We start from the raw sequence: 24,711 nt of genomic DNA, 5'->3' as shown, positions 1-24,711 counted from the left end.
CCGCAAAGGCTTTTACGCCATTCCATTATATTGCTTTCTCATAGAAAACTGTCCATCGAGAATGCAGCACCCCCATCTTAGACATGACGTGTGTGCATGGCTATAAACTGTTGTACACATATTCCTAATGGTTCTTGGCAGGCCTGCCTGGGCTGCTGATATGATATGCCATTTATAACGCGCCTATACCCAAGTATTTATAACGCACCTATACACGGTGGCTTGAAACCAGAGTGAGTTCTAGGGAGCACGCTCGCTTTCATTTGTACTACTATTAATGTGTGTGAGCCCTGTGGGAATGCACCTTTCATGCACAACGTTGCTCAGTCACATGACAGTATTTTCCGACTTATCTTCCATGCAGGTCAGTTTCTGGGTAGTACGAGAAATTCTGACGGCGCAGACTTTGAAAATCAGAGCTGAAATATTAAGCCATTTTGTGAAGATCGCTAAGGTAAGAGAAGGCCCTCACTTAAATTCAGACTGCTCATGATGCGAGTACTGTGTGTAACTAATCTTAACTTTTCCCTGAAATAACCTTCCCACATTTAAGAAAAGCAGAATATGTTAAAAAGTAAATTACAAACAAACGTAATCGGCTGCCAAGAAAACATCTGCAGTAAATGGTGGACATTGATGTTCGTTTCGTCCCTTCTCTCTGTCTCTTCGCCCATCACTTCCTCTTGAATTCTTTAGATTTGTCCTATCACACGCACCTGCACATACACAGACCCTCTATTTCTCTGACCACTCTGCTCCTCTGGTGTTTTTTCTCTTCCCCTCAACACTATGTCGCTCTGCCCCAACTCTTTTCTCCCTCTCTTCTCCCAATTTGTGTGTATCTCTCTATTTCTCCCTCTTTTCTCGCTGTCTCTCTCTCTCTCTCTCTCTTATTCTCTTCCATATCCCGCTTTGGTCTTTCCTTCTCTGCCTTCCCCCATCATCTCCCTTATTTCCTCACATCTTCTGCCTCTTCTTAATTCTTTCTGAATTTTGCTATTTTCTGTCTCTCTGGCTCTTCCCACGTTCTCTCCTGTCTCCATATCATTACCACTCTCCCTCATCTTTTTTATGCCTCACTCTTTCTTTCCTTTCTCACTTTCTTTCTTCCACCTCCATTTCTCTTCCCTCTCACTGCCTCTCCTCCCCCTCAAACTCTACCTTCCTATTGTCTCTCTCTCATTCCCTCTCTTACTCCTTGTTGTTTCTTTTTCTCTCTATCCCCTTTAATAATCTCTCTTGATCTATCAGTGTCGCCTCCCACTCATTAACTCACCCTCTTTTTCTCCCTATTGCTCCTTCGCCCTGGTTGTTCTCCTTCTCATTCGCTCTTTCCCCCACTTATCTCTCTCTCTCTCCTTTCCATGTATGGCCTGCCTTGCCCCTATCTATGTTGGTATCTCTCTCTCTCTCTCTCTCTCTCCCTCTCTCTCTCTCTCGCTCTCTCTCGCTCTCTCTCTCTCTCTCTCTTGCTCTCTCTCTATCTCTCTTTTGCATGTATGCCCTGCCTTGCCTCTCTCTATGGTGTCCTCTGTCTGTTCTCAATCTTACTTTCTCACAATCACCCTGTCTCACTCTTCTCTTTGTTTGTCACTCTCTCCACCCTCCCACTTGCTGAATCCCTGTCTGTGCCTCTCTTTCTCTCCTTGCCTCTCTATGTTGGCATCTCTCTCTCTCTCTCTTTCTCTCTTGCTCGCTCTTCTGCTGTCCTTTCCATGGCTGCCCTTCCTTGCCTCTCTATGTTGGCATCTTTCTCTCTCTATCTCTCTCCCCCTCTCTCTCGCTGTCTCTCTCTCCTTTACACGCCTGCCCTTTGTTGCATCTCTATGTTGGTCTCTCCATCTCTCTCTCTCTCTCTCTCTCTCTCTCTCTCTCTCTCTCTATCCCCCCCTCTCTCTCTCTCGCTCTCTCCTTTCCATGTCTGCATTTCCTTACCTATCTATGTTGGTATCTCTCTCTTTCTTTCTCTCTCTCTTGCTCTCTCTCTCTCCTTTCCATGTATGCCCTACTTTGCCTCACTATGTTGGCATCTCTCTCGTTTCGACGTCTGCCCTTCCTTGCCTCTCTATGTTGGCCTCTCTCTCTCTCTCTCTCTCTCTCTCTCTCTCTCTCTTTCTCTCTCTCTCTCTCTCTCTCTCCTTTCGATGTCTGCCCTTCCTTGCCTATCTTCGTTGGTATCACTCTCTCTCTCTCCCTCTCTCTCTCTCAATCTCTCTCTCTCTCTCTCTCTTTCTCTCTCTCTCTCTCTTGCTCTCTCTCTATCTCTCCTTTGCATGTATGCCCTGCCTTGCCTCTCTCTTTGGTGTCCTCTGTCTGTTCTCAATCTTACTTTCTCACAATCACCCTGTCTCACTCTTCTCTCTGTCTGTCACTCACTCTCTCTACCCTCGCACTGCTGAATCCCTTTCTATGCCTCTCTTTCTCTCCTTGCTCACTATGTTGGAATCTCTCTCTCTCTCTTTCTCTCTCTCTCTCTCTCTCTCTCTCTCTCTCTCTCTCTATCCTTTCGATATCTGCCCTTCCTTGCTTCTCTTTGTTGGTATCTCTCTCTTTCTCTCCCACTCTCCTTCTCTATCTCACACTTTTTATGAATACGTTCCTGAACATGTGAGTAGTTGGGAATGGTTTTACACCATTGGCTCAGTTTATTTCCTTCAGTCCTTACACCAGTGTTGGGCAACATGAGACCCTACAGAGGTTTTGGCCTTCGAGTCCCATGGTGGCTCCCCTTTGACTATACTGGCAATACTGGCAATACTGGCTTGGGGTTATGGGCATTGTATGCAGGTTCCCTCTGCTATCTCTAGAAAGTCAATGAGCTCCACCCCTTTATCCAGTACTCCTAGAAAGGTGAAGTCTTATCTAGGCTGTGATTGGTGGACCGGTCCTTCCTGATTTTTGTAGCCATGATGCACCTGGAGAAGCAGTCAGCGTCTGACAGGAACATAAAAAAGACCCGGGCACCAGTAAAAAAGTGGCCCAACTGGCAATTTGATACTTTTCATGAGAAACTGAGTACCACCTAAAGGGTTGTTTCTGGTAAAATGTGTTGCAAATACTACATTTGAAAGCACATTTGTGCAGTAACATTGGTCAAAACTACCAGCTGCACAATCAATAACTCATCAAAGTGGCCCACCTTGGCCCAAAAAGCTGTCCCACACTAGAACGTTGGGCGGGCCCTTTGGACTTTGACATTTTTTGCACTGTATAGGAGCAGGTGGGCGCATTTTTACCAGCTCCTGCCCCCTAACCGCCGTCATACTGGAACAGCAGGAGAAGGGCTATATGTGGGACCCCATGGGTTATGCTTATACCGTATCGAGTCTATGAGAGAAGATATGCACTCTGACAGTCGTATCGAATGTACCCTTGCACCGAAAGGGTGAAAGGATGTCTGCACACACCTTTGGACATTATGGAGCAGTGAGTGAAATCTGACAAATACAGTATGATGTCATGGAAAAGATGTATGAAGCCATGCTGAAACAATATGAAAAGAAGTGACGAAGTCACTGAAGTGGCAAGAGAAACATGTACGAAACAATAAAGTAATCGTACGCAAATGAAGACAGAGTAACTTGCTGACCAATAAGTGTAAAAACGTAGTAATGCAAGGTAGAAAAGATACATAGAAACTTGCAATAGACGAATATATAACGTGGCTAGGACAGCCATTATTGGAAAATGGATGCCGGCTTGTGTAAATATTCAATTCAACTACCTCAGGAGCCGATCAGGGTTGCAGAGTCAGGAGACACTGGAAGAACAGCTTTGTGTGCAAAACAAAGAGGATTCACTGTTGGCTTGGGATCAAGGATTCTATTTCTAAGGAATAACAGCAAAGCACGAAGAGAGGAAGAAGGATGAGTCATGGCCGTAAGACACATTTCTCTAAGATTAAAAGAGAAGAAAAAATGTGCAAGAGCCAGGAATTGGACATTTAAAATTGTGTACGGTCTATGCAAAGTAGAGTGAGCAAGTCTCTAGAGGAAAAGAGGAGTAACAACACCCAGTATAATTAAATCAAATAGCAGTAAATAAGAGGTTGAAATTGTCAAATTTGTGGTCTCTTCACATGTGACTCAGAAGTTTGCATGAAGATAGTGATGGGCGTACACTCCCTCGAATGTCCTTGAACAGAGAGCAACTACAAGGTCAACTACAGATGGGAAACTTTGGATTATGGCCGGTCTGATGACAGATGATGGACTCATTGGGAAAGTGGGGAGTAATTTCACATGATTCAAACACCTGTGTTTTGGTTTCCTTGCTTGCTGCTAGCCGAGTTGAAAGTCCAAGGTTGGGTGAGCATGCCAGCCAATCAGTGGGTCTATGGGGCAACCTGCTATACAATGTTGCATAGACCAACCCACTGCCCTTCTTGTTTTCTGTAATCAGTATTATACATATTTAGAGGTAGTTCAAGGGCTGTCTTACAGATAAGAGACAGCCAATCTAGTACTAACCCATATGAATTCTATAAGTGGATATGCTCCCCTAATCCAATCCCTCCAGCTAATAGGTTTATGGTTTGCCACGATTGGCATGGGGTATAAACCCCTGTGCAATCAAGTTTATGTGTGATTGTGCAAGCATCCGTCTGATGTTTGTCACTTGACCCTGCTTTATTTACTTGAGAATAAAGTAGTATTTTGCCATATTCTTTGAGTCTGTCCGGTTATTTGGTCTGAGATCTTCATTGGTAATTCCATCTGGCAGAACAGACGCTTCAAGGTGCTAGAGCGAAGCACTATAGGTAAATCCAAGCATGAAAGCAGCAACATTTCAAATTGAACACCTTGGGAAAACAAAAACCTCAGAGAAGCTGCTGGAACTGATTCCCAATCTAAAATGTCATTGCTTCTTGTGTTGACCTGTGAGTGACAATGCTTCAGAACTCCCCCCTTTCCATCCTCAAGAGTATCATGCACGTTGTTTATGGAGGCAATCTGGCACCCTTCCAGAATCCAGCAGACCATGTGCAAATGACGGGTCAGTGATTTAAAAAGCAAGTATTCTGGCAAATGGTCCAGGAGGATAGCTCAGGGGTAACGTGTTCATCTTGGAAACAAGACAGCACCAAGCAGCATGGGTTCGATTCTGTAGTGTGGTGACAAGGCTCTAGAAGGAGAGCGCGAGCCGAGGGAGACAACGGTTCAGAAGCAGAGAGCGAGGCAAGGGAGAGCTCTTCATACAGCACATTAACTAATAAACGATATGTACATCTCTTTACTTGCCCCCAGTCTCCACTTATGTAGACATTACAGATAAGTGGTCCCGCGATTAGAGACTGGAGTCCGGCATGAAGCATGTTATAAAATAAAACAATTTCAATGTTTTTTAGTACCATCAGGGGTTTCACGTTTTCCTCCTGAAAGAATGTCTTGCCCAAAGGTTACAGAAACAGCGTGCCACAAAGCACAGTTAGTGTTGCCACACAGTGCACTGTGTCTCCGCACCACTGTAGGAAGGCTGTGGAAAGGAAACACCCACGCACCAATCGCCATTCCGCCACTGTGACATGATCCAATGCACGCGGTATGTGGGTGGCGGCTTTTGAGATTCCGCAGGAACTGGACACATTATGACATAGTTCTATTTTAATTTATTTTTCATGAGTGTTTTGGTATTTGTTCATGGTGCCTGGTTGCATTAGAGAGCTGTACAATAAAAACACATATGTATATATATATCTTTAGAAAATATTACACAGAATAATACTAAACGCTGCTCATTAATGTATTTTCAAACAAATGGAAAAAGTGCAGAGTGGTACCCTAAAACCAGGGCCCAGAAACAGTGGTTTAAAAAGGGGGACTTTCTGAAAATTAGTATTTTAAGGATTTGCTAGAGAATAATGGAGAGTATCTTCCCCTAAAAATCAACTGGACAGAGTGAAAGGTTTACTAAATTACGAACCTCCAATCGAAACAGGACGCCACGATCACCCCCCAAGAGCCACATCGGGTGGGGTCAAACGATACTTTGGGTTAACTTCTCTGTGAAATGGGTTTCATGGTATCCCGTCAAGATTTTCCCAAATTCATATTGCAGACAAATATACCCTGGTCCAGCAACACAGATTCCATTTTACTGCCACGAGTGCCGGAAACATGCCAGATTTTCAGGATAATCCTTATTAATATTCATAAAATACATTTGCATACTATGATTTTAAATGAATGCTAATGCGTTCTTATGGCTATTAATGAGGGATATCCTGAAACCCCTTCAGGTTCCTGGCCCTTGACCCCTAGAATTGTGCAATCCTGGTGTGGAGGCAGGGATAGTGGATTGTAAAGCTTAAAGCCGTAATCAAAAGAATGCACACCCCGGAAAAAAAGGGTGGTTCACGAGGGACCCCATGTTAAAAACCGCAATGAACGCACACTCTGGATAAAGGTGAAACCTGCAGGGATTCAGAACACCCGCATAATGTTGCCCACATAATCCCACCCACCAGCATGGCTGCTGTTGAGCAGTGGTGTTTTAGTAAGGGTTTGGAGTGCAAAACCTGGGAATTGTACATGGCGAGGAGGGAAGCAGAATTGGCAAGCGCCCCATCTTTTAGGGGCAAACAGGGGCAAGTACCAGGAGAGACTGTGGCGTGCGAGCTACGGAAAGCCAGGTCTGTGGAGAAAAGAGCCAAAAAACCCTGACACGCACTCAATTGACCACAATCTGGGTTTGATGCAGCGGGATTGTTCTTGTCCCGTCGACTTCGTCGCTGAGTCACTGAGAGGGTGTTCTCTTCCACTAAGACCAGTTGGGACATCTCGCAATCACCTGCTGTGATGATATGAGTTTTCAGGTGGGCTTTATCAGTGGAACACTTGATCCCTGTGGTTCCTCCCTGGGCAGGTCTAGTTGGGTGTAAGAGATTCACCCCTGAGATCACCCCTCATTTTGGTTGACCACTAACGTGACACTACGGTTGATCTCAACCAATGCAGGCTCGAAATGGAAAGAGCCTGTAAAGAAGTACATGTTCCTTTTCCCTGCCTCTCCTACATGTGTTAATGTTGATTTGACACATGTGATATACTACATGTCTAACTCCCACCCTCTGTAAATTGGATTATTTTAAATGAGCTAACCCACTGTACCCAATCATTCTGCATTAATCTAATGGCAGCCTGCACCCTAAAGTCCTGTGTTTGAATAAACATAAGCATGTACTTACATGGAAGTTAGGTGTGCATCTTTGGCTAACTATAGGAAACTGTGACTATGAGTGCCGCCACCATCAAAGTTTCCATTAAATGGACATCGGCAGAGAGAGACCAAACATGACAATCCACGGAATTCTACTTTAATCTTGTAGGAAAAGGGAAAACGTGGGAACGACACACTAGGAAAATGCCCGGAGATCCAGGGAATTCTATAGGACTACACAGAGATTTGTCCATTAAAGTAAATGGAGCTGCACAGTGGCCGCACATGGGAAACCTTGGAATAACAGTTCCGATATGCCACAATTTTCCATATGCATTGGAGTGTATTTCCGAGACTGAAAGCTAGAGGAGAATGTACTGAGCTCTTTAGATTTAAGCATAACTGAGCTCTTTAGATTTAAGCATATGCCCCGCAGCTGCTTCTTGGAAGGTGGCGTTGAATACCCTCCTACGTGGGTGGAGATGACACAGCCTGTGGCTGATGTTAGGCCTCTGGCAAGAAGAGAGTGGCAACTAGGTGTACCTGGTCCCTGCTCTGCCTTGGAATTCCCCTGTTCATGTCAAATCATGGAATTTTGGGAAATAGTTAGACACATTGCATTAAACCCTCCAGCCCAATGCAATTAAGCTGATTTTGATAAACCATGTTTAGACGACATGGACCTATGGGTCTAGAGGCAACTGGGTTGAGAGCACCCTCTTAGAAAAGATTGATAATCACCATGCACACCTAGTCCTCATTTGTATTTTTTGCATATAGGAGAATAGCTTTGAGTAATTAGTTGGACAATCGAGTACAATTTGAGGTGCAGGGGAGATGTGCTCAGCCTTGGTATCTAGGCTGGGAAAAATACATTGAACAAATGGTTTCCTGATTAAGGAAACCCGCGTCCCCTGCACACTATCAACAAAGGCCGTGGCCCGTATAGAGTTTTTAAGGGTACAAATAGTAACCTTATTATTTTTTACATGGTTTGGTTCTTAAATTTAGTAAGTTTCTGTGCTTTGCTCTGACTGCAAAATATTCTGAGGTGTCTCAATTAATACTTGACAATTCATCTGTTTATCAGAACAACAGTAAATTATTCAGATTTTTAACAAAAAACATTCCAAGTATAATCTGGCCCAAAGCGTTTCGAGTATCAATTTTCACTCTTCATCAGGGGCAATCTGTTCTGTATTCTTTACATTAAGTATAAACACTGAAGAAAAAATAAATTAAATTAATGATCTAATATTCATATTAATATTCACATGTACATTTAAGGCAGAAAACAGGGTTCTTCAATAACCAGTTAGAAGCACATATATATGTTTCTCTGTACATCATTACTCCATTCTTTAAATTCAGGATCAGTTACATTGCTCAAAAGAAAAATGTATTAAGAGATTAGCTAATGCTGGGAGCCTATTAAGATAAAGGACAAACCAATCTTCTCCTGAATATTCCATTACTTCCTTACAATAGCAACATTTTGGATGGTGGCTTGAATACTAACCTGAACGGCTGTATAAAAATAGTTCTGATCTACTGGGCTAAGTGCTGATATACTAAAGGCACTTACTTAAAAAAATCCATAGGTTGTAATAGAGTTTATAGATTATGTGATAAATATTGAAGTAAGGGTGGTATAATAGGATTCATTAGTGCAAGAGATAATAGAATAGATCTTACTTGTAAAAGAAATGTAGGACTCCACAGGCAGTCATCTAAGTCTTCTCTGTGGATAGGATGTCCCAATCTAGTAATTTAAGAAAAGAGAAAGCAAGGTGTATTGAGGAAAAGGGTGTACATTGGCTGTGAGGCTCAATGTGGTAGCTGAGTATAAATACTCGATCCACTCCGATTTTTCACTCGGAAGTGGATGGAGAGTCTCGGGTAACAACTACATCTGGGAAACCTGCTTTTCTGCTTTTCTTCATCTCAACTTGTAAGCATGGCTACTCAGCTACCACATTGAGCCTCACAGCCAATGTACACCCTTTTCCTCAATACACCTTGCTTTCTCTTTTCTTAAATTACTAGATTGGGACATCCTATCCACAGAGAAGCCTTAGATGACTGCCTGTGGAGTCCTACATTTCTTTTACAAGTAAGATCTATTTTATTATCTCTTGCACTAATGAATCCTATTATACCACCCTTACTTCAATATTTATCACATAATCTATAAACTCTATTACAAACGTTCAGGTTAGTATTCAAGCCACCATCCAAAATGTTGCTATTGTACGGACGTAATGGAATATTCAGGAGAAGATTGGTTTGTCCTTTATTTTAATAGGCTCCCAGCATTAGCTAATCTCTTAATACATTTTTCTTTTGAGCAATGTAACTGATCCTGAATTTAAAGAATGAAGTAATGATGTACATAGAAACATATATATGTGCTTCAAACTGGTTATTGAAGAACCCTGTTTTCTGCCTTAAATGTACATATGAATATTAATATGAATATTAGATCATTAATTTAATTTATTTTTTCTTCAGTGTTTATACTTAATGTAAAGAATACAGAACAGATTGCCCCTGATGAAGAGTGAACATTGATACTCGAAACGCGTTGGGCCAGATTATACTTGGAATGTTTTTTGTTAAAAATCTGAATAAATTACTGTTTTTCTGATAAAGAGATGAATTGTCAAGTATTAATTGAGACACTTCAGAATATTTTGCAGTCACAGCAAAGCACAGAAACTTACTAAACTTAAGAACCAAACCCTGTAAAAAATAATAAGGTTACTATTTGTACCCTTAAAAACTCTATACGGGCCACGGCCCTTGTTGATAGTGTGCAGTGGACGCGGGTTTCCTTAATCAGGAAACCATTTGTTCAATTGAGAGCGCCCTCTTGCCATCAGTAGCATACTCCTACCGTGTGCACTTTCTAGTGTCTAGAATCCTGGAATTACCTTTGTGTTCACCTTTGGGTCTAGAGGCAACTGGATTGAGAGCACCCTCTTGCCATCAGTAGCATACTCCTACCATGTGTACTTTCTAGTGTCTAGGATCCTAGAGCTACCTCTGTGTTGACTTTTGGGTCTAGAGGGAACTCTGTTGCTAGCATCCTGGAGCTACCTTTGGGTAGAGGCAACTGTGCTGATAGCACCCTCTACCATGTGCGGTTGCTGGTGTCAAGCATCCTCGAGCTACCTTTGTGTTGACCTTTGGGAATCTGTGTGCAGCTACTAATGTCTCACATCCTGGAGCTACCTTTATGTTGACCTTTGGGTCTAGAGGCAACTCTGTTGATAGCACCCTCTACTGTGTGCAGTTGCTAGTGTTCAGCATCCTGGAGCTACCTTTGTGTTGACCTTTGGGATTCTGTGTGTAGCTAGTAATGTCTAGCATCTTGGAGCTACCTTTGTGTTGACCTTTAGGTCTAGAGGCAACTCTGTTGAGAACACCCTTTACCGTGTGTAGTTGCTAGTGTCTAGCATCCTGCAGCTACCTTTGTGCGGACCTTTGTGTCTAGAGGCAACTCTGTTGAGAACACCCTCTACCGTGTGCAGTTGCTAGTGTCTAGCATCCTAGAGCTACCTTTGTGTTGACCTTTGGGTCTCGAGGCAACTCTGTTGAGAGCACCCTCTACTGTGTGCAGTTGCTACTGTCTAGCAACCTGGAACTACCTTAGTGTGGACCTTTTTGTCTAGAGGCAACTCTGGTGAGCGCATCCTCTACAGTGTGCAGTTCCTAGTGTCTAGCATCCTGGAGCTACCTTTGCGTTTACCTTTGCGTTTACCTTTGGGTCTAGAGGCAACTCTGTTGAGAGCACCCTCTACAATGTGTGCAGTTGCTACTGTCTAGCACCCTGGAGCTACCTTTGCGTTGACCTTTGGGTCTAGAGGCAACTCTGGAGAGAGCACCCTCTACAGTGTGCAGTTGCTAGTGTCGAGCATCCTGGAGCTAACTTTGTGTGGACCTTTGTGTCTAGAGGCAACTCTGGTGAGCGCATCCTCTACAGTGTGCAGTTCCTAGTGTCTAGCATCCTGGAGCGACCTTTGCGTTTACCTTTGCGTTTACCTTTGGGTCTAGAGGCAACTCTGTTGAGAGCACCCTCTACAATGTGTGCAGTTGCTACTGTCTAGCACCCTGGAGCTACCTTTGCGTTGACCTTTGGGTCTAGAGGGAACTTGGGTGAGAGCACCCTCTACCGTGTGCAGTTGCCAGTGTCTAGGATCCTGCAGCTACTGTAGAGAAGGCACCAAGTACCCCCACCTCAATCAACACGCCCCTTTTACCTGTATGTTGGAGACCACAGTATGTGACGTATACAGAACAGCTAAATCGACAAAGAGCAGAATATGGACTCAGCCCAGTACCCGTGAAAGGGCCACTACCTAAGAGAATCTGGGAGCCATTGAGAAAACCTTATCTGCATACAAAGAAATATGATGGTCATCTGAATGCGATCCCTGAAAAAGCAGAACCAAGGATGAATGGTAGTATTACTAGTATTACTAGCCATTGGCAAGTATATGTTACATGGAGCTGAAGATGACGTATGTAGAAGAGATGCAGTGTCCATAGAATGCAGATATTCTATAAGGCATCAAAAATGCAATAAGGATAAGTGACATCTTGGGCTCAAGATGAAGAAACGTATGCCACAGAAACAGATGAAGATATCAAGTCATGTTACGCGTGTACAGATGCAGAAGAAACGCAAGCAGCAAAGTAATCGTGAAGCTAGCTCTAAGCTTATAGTAAATAGATTGCAGCAAGCGCCAACGTATACATACATAGGAATGAGAGAATTATGGATGTTTCCACTAAACGTATTATAGCAGGTTGGACATTAGCAAAAAGGCCTCATTTCAGTGTGTCACAGTTGAAAAGCAGACATTGAATTATAAGCGGAGCTCAGAAAGACGAGGTTGGATGTGTCCCAAGAAGCCAAGGTCTTATCAAACTGGAGTAAACTGACTTTGGATACAAAATCGTGTGAAAGAACAAATCTCCCTTCAAAAGGAATGAACATAACAAGGAAGACGTCAGTGGCTTATTAGAAAATTATATTAAATGCACGAAAAATCTTGATTTCATGGTCTCTAGTCACATGGAAGTATGAAGTTGGATGAACGAGATGGTCACACCTACGCACAAAGGCAGACTGTGCTTCTTACTCCTTAATTTTCTCAGAGCTAAAACCACTCTCAAGGATGAATTTCAAAGGCCTAATTGCCAGAAGACCACTGAGGTGATGATGGATTGATATGCTAATTGGTGGGAAGCTAAGGTTAAGACAACCTAGCCACCATCTGGATGGCCAGCCTGCATGCTGCTAACGTACGTGGAAAGGTACTGAAATGGATAGAGTGTCAACCAATTGTAGAGGACTTGCGTATTCAGGGGTCCTATAGTGTGTAACCCAATGTGACATTGTTTATTTAGTGACTTTTATAGTGGTCATTTTTACAGGAGAGTTTAGCTGCCTCACCTGATGTTAAGTACCCAATCACATAGTTACACTTTTTAGACTAGTATGGATCATATACTTAGACATTCACTCGAACCAATAGCCCATGCACATAAGTGTTTGTAGTTTGCCACGTAGGATGACGTTAGTACATACATAGGTTAGACGTCATTGATGACAAATTTTGCTTATAAAAGTGCTGTTTTTTCTTAAAGTACTTTGAGTTTGAAGATCGATCGTTTGCGTTGATGTTCTTTATGCTCCCTGTTTTAGAGAATTGATATTAAAACAGTGGCCCTCATTCCGAGATTGGAGGTAGCCATGGTGCTATTTGCACCATGGCTGCCTCCGATACCGGGTCCGGCACCGGTCTGGTTGAATGGGGACTTACCGGGACATTCCGACCTGTGCGGACCCGGTAAGTCCCCATTCAACCAACCATTCCCCATTCCCATTTGAGCCCCCATAGGGCTCAATGGGAATGGGGAAGGCGCTAACAACGGGCCCGCAAATAGCAGGCCCGCGAATAGCAGGCCCGTTATTAGCGCCCTGGTCCCTTAGCGGGACCCGTAAAGGACATGTGGTCAGACCCCACGTCCTTTACGGTTCCTGCTAAGGGACCTCGGAATTGGGCGGTAAGGGAATGCCGTCAAAACCCTAGCACTTGCACCTTCAGCTCCAGAATTGTCAAATTTAAATACTCACACTACCAGCTGCTTATGTCCTCCATACGCAGTCACCCTCCATGAGGGTGGGACCAAACCCGATTTGCATATCGTCTTTCCCCTTTTGTAATGGGTTGGCAGCTGAAGAACGATGGTCTGGAGGGTGGCCCAGAGCAATGCCAGAGTTTAAGATTCATTCTAAACCTTCCAGCCATCACCCCTTTTGTTTTGCTATAGTCACCCTTAGTGTGACGGGTATGCCCAGACATGGGCCCCGGGCCTGCTGGGCTTAGAGACCCAAGATGCTCATCACTGACGAGGCCCAACAACACCGAAACATGTCTGGTGATGCTTGTGGTCTCGTGCAGAAGGGATGTGACCAAGCAGTTCAGGCTCGACTGCCCCTTTTTGGGTGGGACCAAGCCTGATTTGCATATGGTCTTTCCCCTTTTGTAATGGCTTGGCGGGTGAAGAACGATGGTCTGGAGGGTTGCCCAGAGCAATTCCAGAGTTTAAGATTAATTCCAAACCTTCCAGCCATCGCCTCTTTTGTTTTTGTCCACAGTATGCCAGGATCTGCCTACATCCACCCAGCTGTTTCACCACCATAGTTCAAACCTTTAGTGTGGTCTGAGTCTCCCCTCTCCAATCACACTTGTGCATACTGCCCTCCCTCCTCCTGCCCCGCAGCATAGATTATGCTGATTCATTACTCCGCAGCCACAACCAGGCCGCCCTAAAATAATGAACACCCGCCACCTTTTAACACTCACCAATCTAGGTTTGCTCTTGAACTGCTCGACATGCACTTTGCCCTACTCAACCTGATTATAAAAAGTGCAAATCCTCCTGCAATTCAGCAAATCCCCTCCACTGGCCTGTCTGTCCCTCTGAACTATCTGCCCAGTCTCTCATCATCCCTTTCTGTCGCCTATCCCTGAATGACTGGATCAGCCATTAGCAGCCAGCTTTAGTGCAACAGCCAATAAGATTGCTCGGAATTGCTTACATTCTCAGCACCCTGATGTGTCCCCTCTTCTCCGTCCCCTATGGGCGGCACCAGCCTATGTAGGGCTTCGGAGCGCCTAAAACCTTCCACTTTGAGGCAGAAGGCATCACTCTGTTGTGACGCCCAGCCCGAGGCCCAGACGGCCAGAGCATGAAATTTCTCACCTCTGAGAGAGGTGCATTTACTTACATTTAAGCAATTATTAACATGACGCCAGCAGCAGACGTGCAGTGGGAAAGGCCAAAAGCCTGCACAGCTTTAATTTATTTTATTTTAATTGGTTATTTATAACGCGCTTAATACCCACAGGTTTATAAGCATGCACCTGGGGATCGAACCTGTGTTGTTCCGACTCGTCCTGCTTCCAAGGTGAGCGCGTTGCCCCGGAGCTATCCTTCCAAGAGGTGAGGGCACAAGCCTGCCCAGGCAGTATGAGTAGACCCCTATGATGAAGCCAAAAGCTTGACTGCTGGGCTCAGCTTTTAAATGGCCCCCGCCACCAATGGCCACCAATGACCAGGAAGCTGAAATGGCTACTCAGCCTCCTGGGCTCAGAGGATGGGAGGGGAGGGGTCAGCAACGCAATGGGTTTAATGGCCCCACTCACAACCAGCTTTCAAAACTGCCATCCAACCCCCCAAAATGTTGAGGCTGGCTCCGTCCACATCCAGCTGGCCACCCATTTCCAATTTGAGCTGAAATAAAAAGCGCTCAGGCTGCCATCTTCCATCGGTCTCTGTCACTCCTGGGGTGCTCCATCTCCAACGCCAACAGGAGCTAAGACGGGAGCTCTTCAGTTTCGAAGGAGCTCTGTTTCATTATCTTACCACAGCCATTTTTTTCTTGACTTTTGTGAAGAACCCGTCGTTTTCCCCTGTACGCAAATAAGGATTGCTAATGGCCATAGACACAAGCTGAGAGGGTCTAGTGGCTGATAACGGTCTTGCAGTCTTGACTAGAGGCCATCACGTTCCTTGGCCCGGTTAGCTTGGGTAAATGGTCTGTTAACCGTTGCTATGCCCTGCCCACTTTAGCACAAAATTATAACACTGGAATGCTGACGGCTCATTGACAAGGCGTCTCTTAAACTACAGTTTTGGCACCAGCACGATTAGGGAACGGTGTCGTTCACATCTTCCCCTCACAGACTCATCTTTGGCTCACCTGATTATCATTCATTTAATTGTCTCAGGAGGATAGCTCAGGGGCAACCTGCTCGCCTTGGAAGCAAGATAACACAGAACCAACAACACAGGTTCGATCCCCGGGTCCGCGCTTAGAAACTTCTGGGTATTAAGTGTATTAAAAATATAATATCAAATATGTTGAGAGTGCCTCCAATTGCCCCATTCACTGGTCAGAGCAGAGGAAAACACATTTGAATGTACATATGAATTCATTATGATTGATGCCTTGCTCACCTTGGCACAAACATTTTAATTTATATTATAATCTCACAGTGACAACCACAAAACCAGTGAGTGGGAGGCCTGCTCTTTAATAATCTTTCCTTTCTCTGCAATTTAATTCGTCCATGCTACATTCTATTCTCTTCATCAGTGGTCCAATGGGGCGGGAGCGGTGCTGATCTACTTTCTTTTAATTTTTACTGTTCCCATACTTTTATTTCCAAAAGAAACTGTCCAGAATGGTTTAGTTTTAAAATAAAAGCGAAGGAAGACGTTGAAACATCTTAAACAGCAGGCTTGGGGGTTTGTGTTGATCCTGGGAGGGGGCATGGTGATGGGGTTTGTGAGGAGTAGGGCAGGCCAGCATGGAACATAGTTCCACAACTTCTTTTCGTGCACTTCCACCACTGCTCTTCATTGCAATTTAAGTGTGCCCCATGTGGTGGGCAGCCGTTCATTCACATCACGGGTTGCAAAGCTTGCCACTCAGAAATACCTCTCGGACAGTGCTGGATTAAACCCTGTGGAGGCCCCTAGGCAGTCAAAAATTCCGGGCCCCCCTTGCAAATTATCAGAATGCTAACCCGTCGCAGTACGTTGCGCAGCAGCGCATCAAGGCCTCTGCCTTCCCGGGGCCCCTACAAGGAGTGCGGCCCATAGGCTTGTGCCTACCTGGCCTAATGGATAATCCGGCCCTGCTCTCTGAGAACAATGGTTCCTTCCCACTGTGACCTCTTTTGGGAGGTGTGGGGGTCAGTTCTCAAAGACAGAAAGTATTTCAACTGTAGATCTCTTTTGTGAGAGCCTCCAATCTGTGAATACCGTAAGTGAGGCTTATTTGCAAGTGACGATTGGAGAACATTTTCCAATCATCAGGCAACTGAACCTAAAGTACAGGGGGTTCCACAAACTCCAGTGTAGGGGTGTGGGTCCTACACATACTGGAGAGTATCTTAGTTCACAGCGGGTCCTTGACCTCAGCTTCCTGAGATGAAAGGGCAGAAGATTGTGTGGAGCCCGATCCCCGGGATACAGGAAGGAGACCCCAGAGGGGTACAACCAGGGGGGGGAACCTCCTTTCTGGGGTTAAGTGCCGCATCACTACTTACAGACCCTCCTGACAGCTATCAGGAGGAGCAACTGCATAACCTCTGGGCTCTGCCCCCCTGGCCTGTAATGCCACCATACCCCGCCTCCAAACACATCTACCATATCTCATAATCATAGGTCTGCAAAATGCACACAACCTTCACCCACATTCCACATGTCCGTTTCGCACCCAACACAATACCAACATCTCAAGCCTCATCCAGCCAGACTTACCTGCAGCCTTGACATCCTCCTCATGGCCCGCGTCATCCTAGCGTTGCGGAGGCTGGTTCGCAGTTTATTTTGATTTGTCCTCAGTGCCTCCCAATCTCGCCTCCACACACCAATGCATCATCTTTTCTTTGGTCTTTCCCTACCCCTCCTATTCATCGCTAACACCAGAATCTACTCATTCCGATCTCCTTCCCTCAAAATGCAGAATGGTATCACACACTGCCTCGCCGCCATTCATCGCGGGATGGCCTTGCGCTGCATACTACTAGACTCCCTCAAAACTGAAATCATTTACCTCAGATCTACCACAGTTCTCAGTACCATCCCCTTGGGCCGATCCCCGTGTGTACACTGTTTGGGTAAACTAAGCCACCCAAATTTCCGCAGACTCGTTCAGACCGAACGTCTTGGGGCTTGAGGCAGGGTGGTTCGGGTGAGTTCGGACTATTTGGTTATAAAAAGGCCTGCGCAGTCCGAGACGGCAGGGCACTGGCGACTTGGCTGTTTTAGGTATACAAGGAAGTCATTTTCATTTGAGGTACATTAGTGTATTTCAGAGAGATATAGAACATTGACATAGGATTTAACAGAGGGCAGTGTAGAAAATTGGAATAGGATTGGTTGGTTATTTTTTTCAACCTAGTTTGTTGGAAACAGGGAGTATATAGCCATTCAGTGGCTGTGGCAGAGTTTGCCATATTTTTGTGGTTATTAGGGAGGTCAGCAGCTCAGAGACCACCTTTCATGACAAACATGCACGTGACTTATTTGTTGGCCCTCCCCCCTTATTCAGTGTCCTTGTCAGGCAGTCATTATTAGGTCACCATCTTGCCATGTGTCAGGGTTCACTCTTCTCCCAGGGATTTCTGGTGGTAAGCCTTAGGTTGTGACTTGCCAATTCCGCTTAGGGGAACTCTTCAGGCAAAACCTCCTCCTCGGAGCCACCAGGTTTTAGCAGCTCCCAGAGACCCTCCCCAGACTTTTGGGGTATGCGCCACCTTCCTCCAGGCAGTGGTGATCTTGAGATCCCTCCAGACATCTGCCTTTCCACTCCTCTGTCACTTTTCCTCCAGCGTTCTCCACTTGTATCAAGGGAGTGCTGGTTGGACCTCTGCTCACACTGGCGTTTTCTCACCAACTCTTCTTTTAACAGCTCTTTTATACAGCCTGGTATGGGGATGGTTCCCTGAGTCATCAACAGATTGGTTGCTCCTCCTTCTTTTAATTCCCCCTGGTGATTGGTTGCTCTCTTGGGGATGTCTATTTACTCTCACTGCGCTGTTTTTAATCAAAGCCAAGCATTGGTCAATTACCTGATGAACTAATGGTCAGTTAACTCTGAACCACAAGGCTTGAAAGGCATCCATGGCCTGCAGCGCCATCTTGGATTCAGTCGACGCGTGAAGAGCAGGTTTGCAGCTTTTCATGAGCTCTCCCATCTACGGACGGCAACACAGCAATGGCACGCCGTTCTTCTGATCCCTTTGGCGTCTCGGTTTGGTAAGAGGTGAATTCTTCTTATCCAGGTTTTTCAAACTCTGCAGGACTGCTCTTGGAGTGCCTCACTTTGTCGTATTCTGACACATTGCGTCCCTATAAACGCAAACCTATAGGACTTCCTCAGAGATGTATTTAATGGTCTTGTTGGGAATAGCAAGCAATCAGGATCGCTTCTTCTTCCACCATTTGTGAGACACATGCGGTAGTGGTGGACTAGCCCAGTCCCTGGTGGCTCACCTCCCCCACACATCAAGATGGGGAAAGGTAGATTATCACAGCCGATAAACCTGGCAATGAATGCTTCCAGTCTATACAGTACCTGACCGCAAATCTTTTCTTGTGTTCCCAGTGATTTAGCTGCCAAACGTTGGTCTTAAGTCGCTGTACTGAATGCTTTCAAATGTTACCTTACCGGACAAGGTACGGGTGCAATCAGATCCAAAGGAAGTGTGAAGTGCAGTTAAGGCTGAGGCCTTCAAGGACCCCGGCGATAGGAATATCTCTGCAACCGACACAATGGGTTCCAAAGTAGGCAAGAGGTTAGACTCAAGGAAGAGCTTTGGATGCCTCCTCCTTATAGCAATCATGAAAACATCTGTGCAAATAGATATAGTTCAGCAGCTCCCCTTTCTGTGGTATTGGTGTCATGAAGAATGATCTTTGTGTCTGCCTCTTCTTGTGTGCTATCAATACAGTGCAAAACAATGTGAGGCAGCCACCTTTGCGACACGCCTCTACAAAGTTTTTTTCTTTAGTCATTCGTCATTTTTTTGATCTAGGTAAGTAGTTAATTCATCTTTGGATTTAATGTGTGAAAGTATCTTCTTCATAGTGACATTAGCTATGTTTGTGATGTCCATGATTTTGGAGTGGGTTGGCACAATTTCCTGGAGCCTCTCTCGCCTTGGCATACTTGGTTGAGTTTTCTTTATCGGTGTCAAACACTAAGGACCTGATTAAACGTTTGCTGGTAATGGTAGAAAAAAAGGTGGTATTTAAAAATACCACATGTTTCGCCTCTTTGCCAATGTACCACTTTCATTAGCAGAACTATTTAACTCTGTTTCCTTTGGTGTGTCGCCAATTACCACCACACGAAAGCTTTAACACATGAACTATTACAACATGCGACAATCTTGCAAGTGGTAGTATGGCGTAAATCCTTGGTGGTCTACGGGACCAGAAAATGGGGAGTAAAAGAAGGGTTCACATGATGGCCACATGACTTAAAATGACGCAGACCCCTAATTCTGTGGAAATACTGACAAACCTGTCATCAGGCCCTCAGTGCATTCCATGTTGCTCCCAGAACTTCTTTTGATGTTCATTGGGGAATGCTTCCGCCAGGTCTTTGCATGTCTGAATGGCTTTTGTCTTATGTAAAGCTTGCAAGTCTGCCCTATCATCAACAAATACAACAGACAAGATCCTTTCATGCGGTGTATTGGTAATTGCTGTGGTTGGAGTTGTGTGTTTGCTGTTTGTGCTGTGGCTTTGCGGTGGTGGTGGGATCGACTTCAAGATTTCAATCACTCTACTTTTCTGCTGGAAAAGATACATGGTTCCGTCATCATTAAACAGTGACTGTAGTGAAGCAAAGATTTCATAGCACCCCCATGTCTCGTGATCTGCTCACAACATGTCATCGGGCAAATAGTGATGGGTCTGCTCTTAACTCTGTAACAGTAGCAATCATTTCTACTTTTATTCTCTTCTGGGCACCTGAACACAGATTGAGTTTGCTCTACATTATAGGCTCCTATAAACTCGTGGGGCTGGTTTCAGAGATGAGCCAATTTGTTTTTAACTTTTTTTCTGTAACCTACGCCGTGATACCCATGGGTTTGGGCGTATAATGAATGCAATAAATAAAATAAATAAATAAAATAAATCATACAATTGAATGCTAAGAGCCTGGCGCTGACCACTATCTGGCGTAATACTCTCGCTAAAAACTGCTTCCTTCCCAATGTTCACAACTTCAGGTCCACCATATGACAATGGATTCCCAATCCACTTAATTTCAATAAGCAATTGGTTTGTTGCGATATCCTGCCTGTTTTCTGCTTCTCTAGAGTCGTCATGAGGCTGTGTGATGCTGTGTGATGCTGCTTGCTCTCTAGAAGCCCTTCCAGGCTCCATGTCTGTTCCATGTGGATGTTCCCTAGTATAATGCGTTCTGCTTATTACAGCTCCAATAACGATGAAAACTCTGTTCTGATTTTCAAGCGCTTCATCAGCTCCAAGAATGCAGAATGGACTATAGTTCCGGTTTCTCCTTTTTCAAACTCTTCTTTAGCGAGATCGGGCTCTTTCAAGGCATGCATTTCTGCAAGATAGTATAAAAATGAAATTAAATTAAATTATATTTTATTTATAGTGAGCTCGTACACAAGTGTTTCAGAGTGCGACCAGGCAAAAAGGGAGGGGAACAAAAAACAAAACAGCCTTCTTACTAGGCCCTGTGACATCTAAGAAAGCGCAAGTGCATGGGAGAGGGGGAGAGGGGAGTGCGTGGAAGGGGGGAGTGGGAAGTGCAGAGCAGAGGAGAGAAAAACAGAATTAATATGAATTCAAATAAATAAATAAACAAATAAATAAATAAATGCGATAAAGCCATGGTAGTGCAGCCAGCAAGTGGCAGGTGAAAGTTGGTCAGATAAGGTCCATGCCATTATCCCGGAGCTATTATGGTAGGGCAATGCAAAGAAACGTGCAGTTATTGCTTTCACTAATTAGATGCGTGCATTCGAGTCTCTACATCTTATCATTTGCACCACAGATGCCACCAGCGCCATGTAATCCTGCACCATTTGGCATTTTCTTCAGGACTATCTTTGTAAATCGTCAAACGCCTTAATTTTTTCAAACCTAAGACATTTTTCTGTGATTGCTCACAGTTCTTGAAATCCAAAGCTCTTGGTACATTGTGTGTGTATTTGTTTTTTTCCTATGTATGCTGCACATGGATGGTTCTTGAAGAACATGCCCAGGCGGCAGGCATACCATGCAACAGGCATTGATGTGCTTCTTCGGCCCATCAATGTGTACCCGTGAGGATTTGTTGTACAGTGCCAGTAGCTAGACGTAATCCTCTAATGTCACAACATATTTTCATTCTATTTCACCAATATGTTATGATATATGTTTTGTTAAGTTTTGTGGGGGGGATGGCATGATTGGCAGAACACATGGGAATCTTCTGTGCTTTGACGCTTCTTGCAATGTTGTATTGAACACAGTCCAGGTAGGGACACACTCAGGATAAGGACGTGTTTTCCTACAGTCATGTTTGGGGTCTGTAACCATTGCATCATCCCCCATCCTGCGTGGAGAATATGTGCTCCTATCAGTCAGAGTAGTAGAATGTGCACTACTTCCAGTTTTGCATGGACACCATGCCATGTCCACTTCTCGGAAGGATTCCAGGACTTTAGCTCCTCTGTTAACATCAGATTCTTTAAATACTATACTCTTTGGCCATATGAGCTTTGGGACATTGTCGGAGAACCGGCAAGTGCCCACTTGCCCCAGGGCTTGGCGCGCTATATAAATAAATACAATACAATACAATGTCGCAGGGTTGTGTCTGCAGTGAACAATGGAGCATGCTTGCATCGTACAATGTTACGGACTGGGGTTGAACTTGTTCATGACATTCTTGAGAACAAGTCAAGACAGTTTCATGATGGATTCCATTTCAATCAGATTTGTCCTCAAGGAAGTAGGTCTAGATGATCTGCAGCACAGCACATACATCTTCCTTTCATAAGACCTCTATGACACATGTACTCCCCCCCATCCATGTGGCATAGACCCTCATTAGTATGCGGCGTAGGTTTCTCATTCCCATAAAAACGAACCGATTGGTTTGTTTGCAAGCCTTACCTGATGGTAAACCCGCTTATGCTTTTGTGCGTCCCTTGTGCCTTTTTTTTTCTGGCCACCATGGAAATTGAGAAGCCGGCCATTTTTGTAAAACTTTTTTTTCCGATTAACTTGAATGGCTGCCATGGAAAGGGAGAAGGGACTATGCGTAGTTCTTTCGCCTTTTCCATAGTGGCCATTTTCTTTGTTTACTATGGCCACCACGGAAAGAGAGAACAGACTATGTTTTCTCTCCACGGCAGACATTTTTGTACTTTCTTTTCCCCAGCTGTGAAATGCAGCATGCCTTGCTGCCTGAAAAAAAACACCATTAGTACCCCGGTCTAACGGGTCGGGATACTTATGGCACTAAGCCTTGAGACGGCGGGCCATCACCTTACGCGGTAATGGCCCGCAGTCTTGGGGTTTATTTCCTAATGAGCTAAAACAGGTGGTGCTGGAATCCGTTATTAGAGTCGATTGAAGAACGCAAGCCATGCATAAGCTGCACCAAGAATGTGCTGTGAGGTTTGGAATGTAAGGTAAGATGCGTGTCTTAAGTTTACTGCGGTTAAGGCATCATGTGAAACCTGCCTCTTTGTTAGCCACTAGTGCATGCAAGTTTCTGACAAAGAAGCAGCCTTCTGGTTCAAAGGTGTATTGTCAACCTTCGAGCTAGCAAACGTTCTTCTCCCACCTGTAACCCATTTAACAAAGGATAACAGTTCCTGTGGTTTTGCTTTGCAACATTGTTCTGCGCTATGGAACCTGTGAGTTTCCACTTCTCTGCCGGGATGGTCTTCCATAGTGATTTAGCAGTCTGATGTGGTGTTTCGATGTGGTGTCGAAACCTCCTTCTGAATGCGAAAGCACAGGATTGCTAACTGGTTTTAAAGTAATGCACTATGTTTAGCTCATGGAGACAGGAGTTCGGAATGCTACATCCACGTCAAAAAAGTCTTTTCAGTAAGTGTTTGCATGGGTGCACTTGATATCATATCTTCCTCTTTAGGACCTTTTGACAGCCAGATTTCCCTGTAAAATCAGTCATCTGCCACAGTGAATTCTACCTGACCTGCAGGCCACTAATAAACAGTCAGCGAATTCTACCTGACTTGCAGGTCTCCAATAAACAGTCAGTGAACTCTACCTGACCTGCAGGCCGCTAATAAACAGTCAGTGAATTCTACCTGACTTGCAGGTCTCTAAAAGAGTCAGTGAATTCTACCTGATTTGCAGGCCTCTAATAAACAGTCAATGAATTCTACCTGACGATCTGGTCTCTAATAAACAGTCAGTGAATTCTACCTGATTTGCAGGTCTCTAATAAAGAGTCAGTGAATTCTACCTGACTTGCAGGCCTCTAATAAACAGTCAATGGATTCTACCTGACCTGCAGGCCTCTAATAAACAATCAGTGAATTCTACCTGCAATATAATAAACAGTCAGTGAATTCTACCTGACTTGCAGGTCTCTAATAAAAAGTCAGTGAATTTTACCTGACCTGCAGGCCTCTAATAAACAGTTAATGAATTCTACCTGACTTGCAGGTCTCTAATAAACAGTCAGTGAATTCTACGTGACTTGCAGTCCTCTAATAAACAGTCAGTGAATTCTACCTGATTTGCAGGCCTCTAATAAACAGTCAATGAATTCTACCTGACTTGCAGGTCTCCAATAAACAGTCAGTGAATTTGACCTGCAATCTAATAAACAGTCAGTGAATTCTACCTGACTTCCAGGTCTCTAATAAACAGTCAGTGAATTCGACCTGCAATCTATTAAACAGTCAGTGAATTCTACCTGACTTGCAAGCCTCTAATAGACAGTCAGTGAATTCTACCTGACTTGCAGGTCTCTAATAAACAGTCAGTGAATTCAACCTGACCTGCAGGCCTCTCATAAACAGGCAGTGAATTCTACCTGCAATCTAATAAACATTCAGTGAATTCTACCTGACTTTCAGGCCTCTAATAAACAGTCTGTGTATTCTACCTGCAAACTAATAAACAGCCAGTGAATTCTACCTGACTTGCAGGTCTCTAATAAACAGTCAGTGAATTCTACCTGCAATCTAATAAACAGTCAGTGAATTCTACCTGCAATCTAATAAACGGTCAGTGAATTCTACCAAACTTGCAGGCCTCTAATAAACAGTCAGTTAATTCTACCTGCAATCTAATAAACAGTCAGTGAATTCTACCTGACCTACAGGTCTCTAATAAGAAGTCTGTGAATTTTACCTGACTTGCAGGTCTCTAATAAACAGTCAGTGAATTCTACATGACCTGCAGGCCTCTAATAAGCAGTCAGTGAACTCTACCCGACCTGCAGGCCTC

The 24,711-nt window shown here is 44.5% G+C and overlaps 1 protein-coding gene across 8 annotated transcripts in view; it reads left to right on the top strand.

Annotated features, from left to right (window-relative positions):
- The window catches only part of RALGPS1 (Ral GEF with PH domain and SH3 binding motif 1), a 2,625,553-nt gene that overhangs the window by 1,126,337 nt on the left and 1,474,505 nt on the right, over positions 1–24,711 (top strand). For all 8 annotated transcript variants that reach the window (XM_069609374.1, XM_069609372.1, XM_069609376.1 and 5 more), the window contains one exon: positions 365–454. In XM_069609374.1, coding sequence (XP_069465475.1) covers positions 365–454 — 90 coding nt within the window. The remainder of the gene's footprint in view (positions 1–364; positions 455–24,711) is intronic.

The sequence above is a fragment of the Ambystoma mexicanum genome, chromosome 8, assembly GCF_040938575.1.
Source record: "Ambystoma mexicanum isolate Mex_15411 chromosome 8, UKY_AmexF1_1, whole genome shotgun sequence".
Classification (NCBI taxonomy): Eukaryota; Metazoa; Chordata; class Amphibia; order Caudata; family Ambystomatidae; genus Ambystoma; species Ambystoma mexicanum.
The sequence above is the reverse complement of the archived record's forward strand: the minus strand, read 5'-3'. Positions and strand labels throughout refer to the sequence as shown.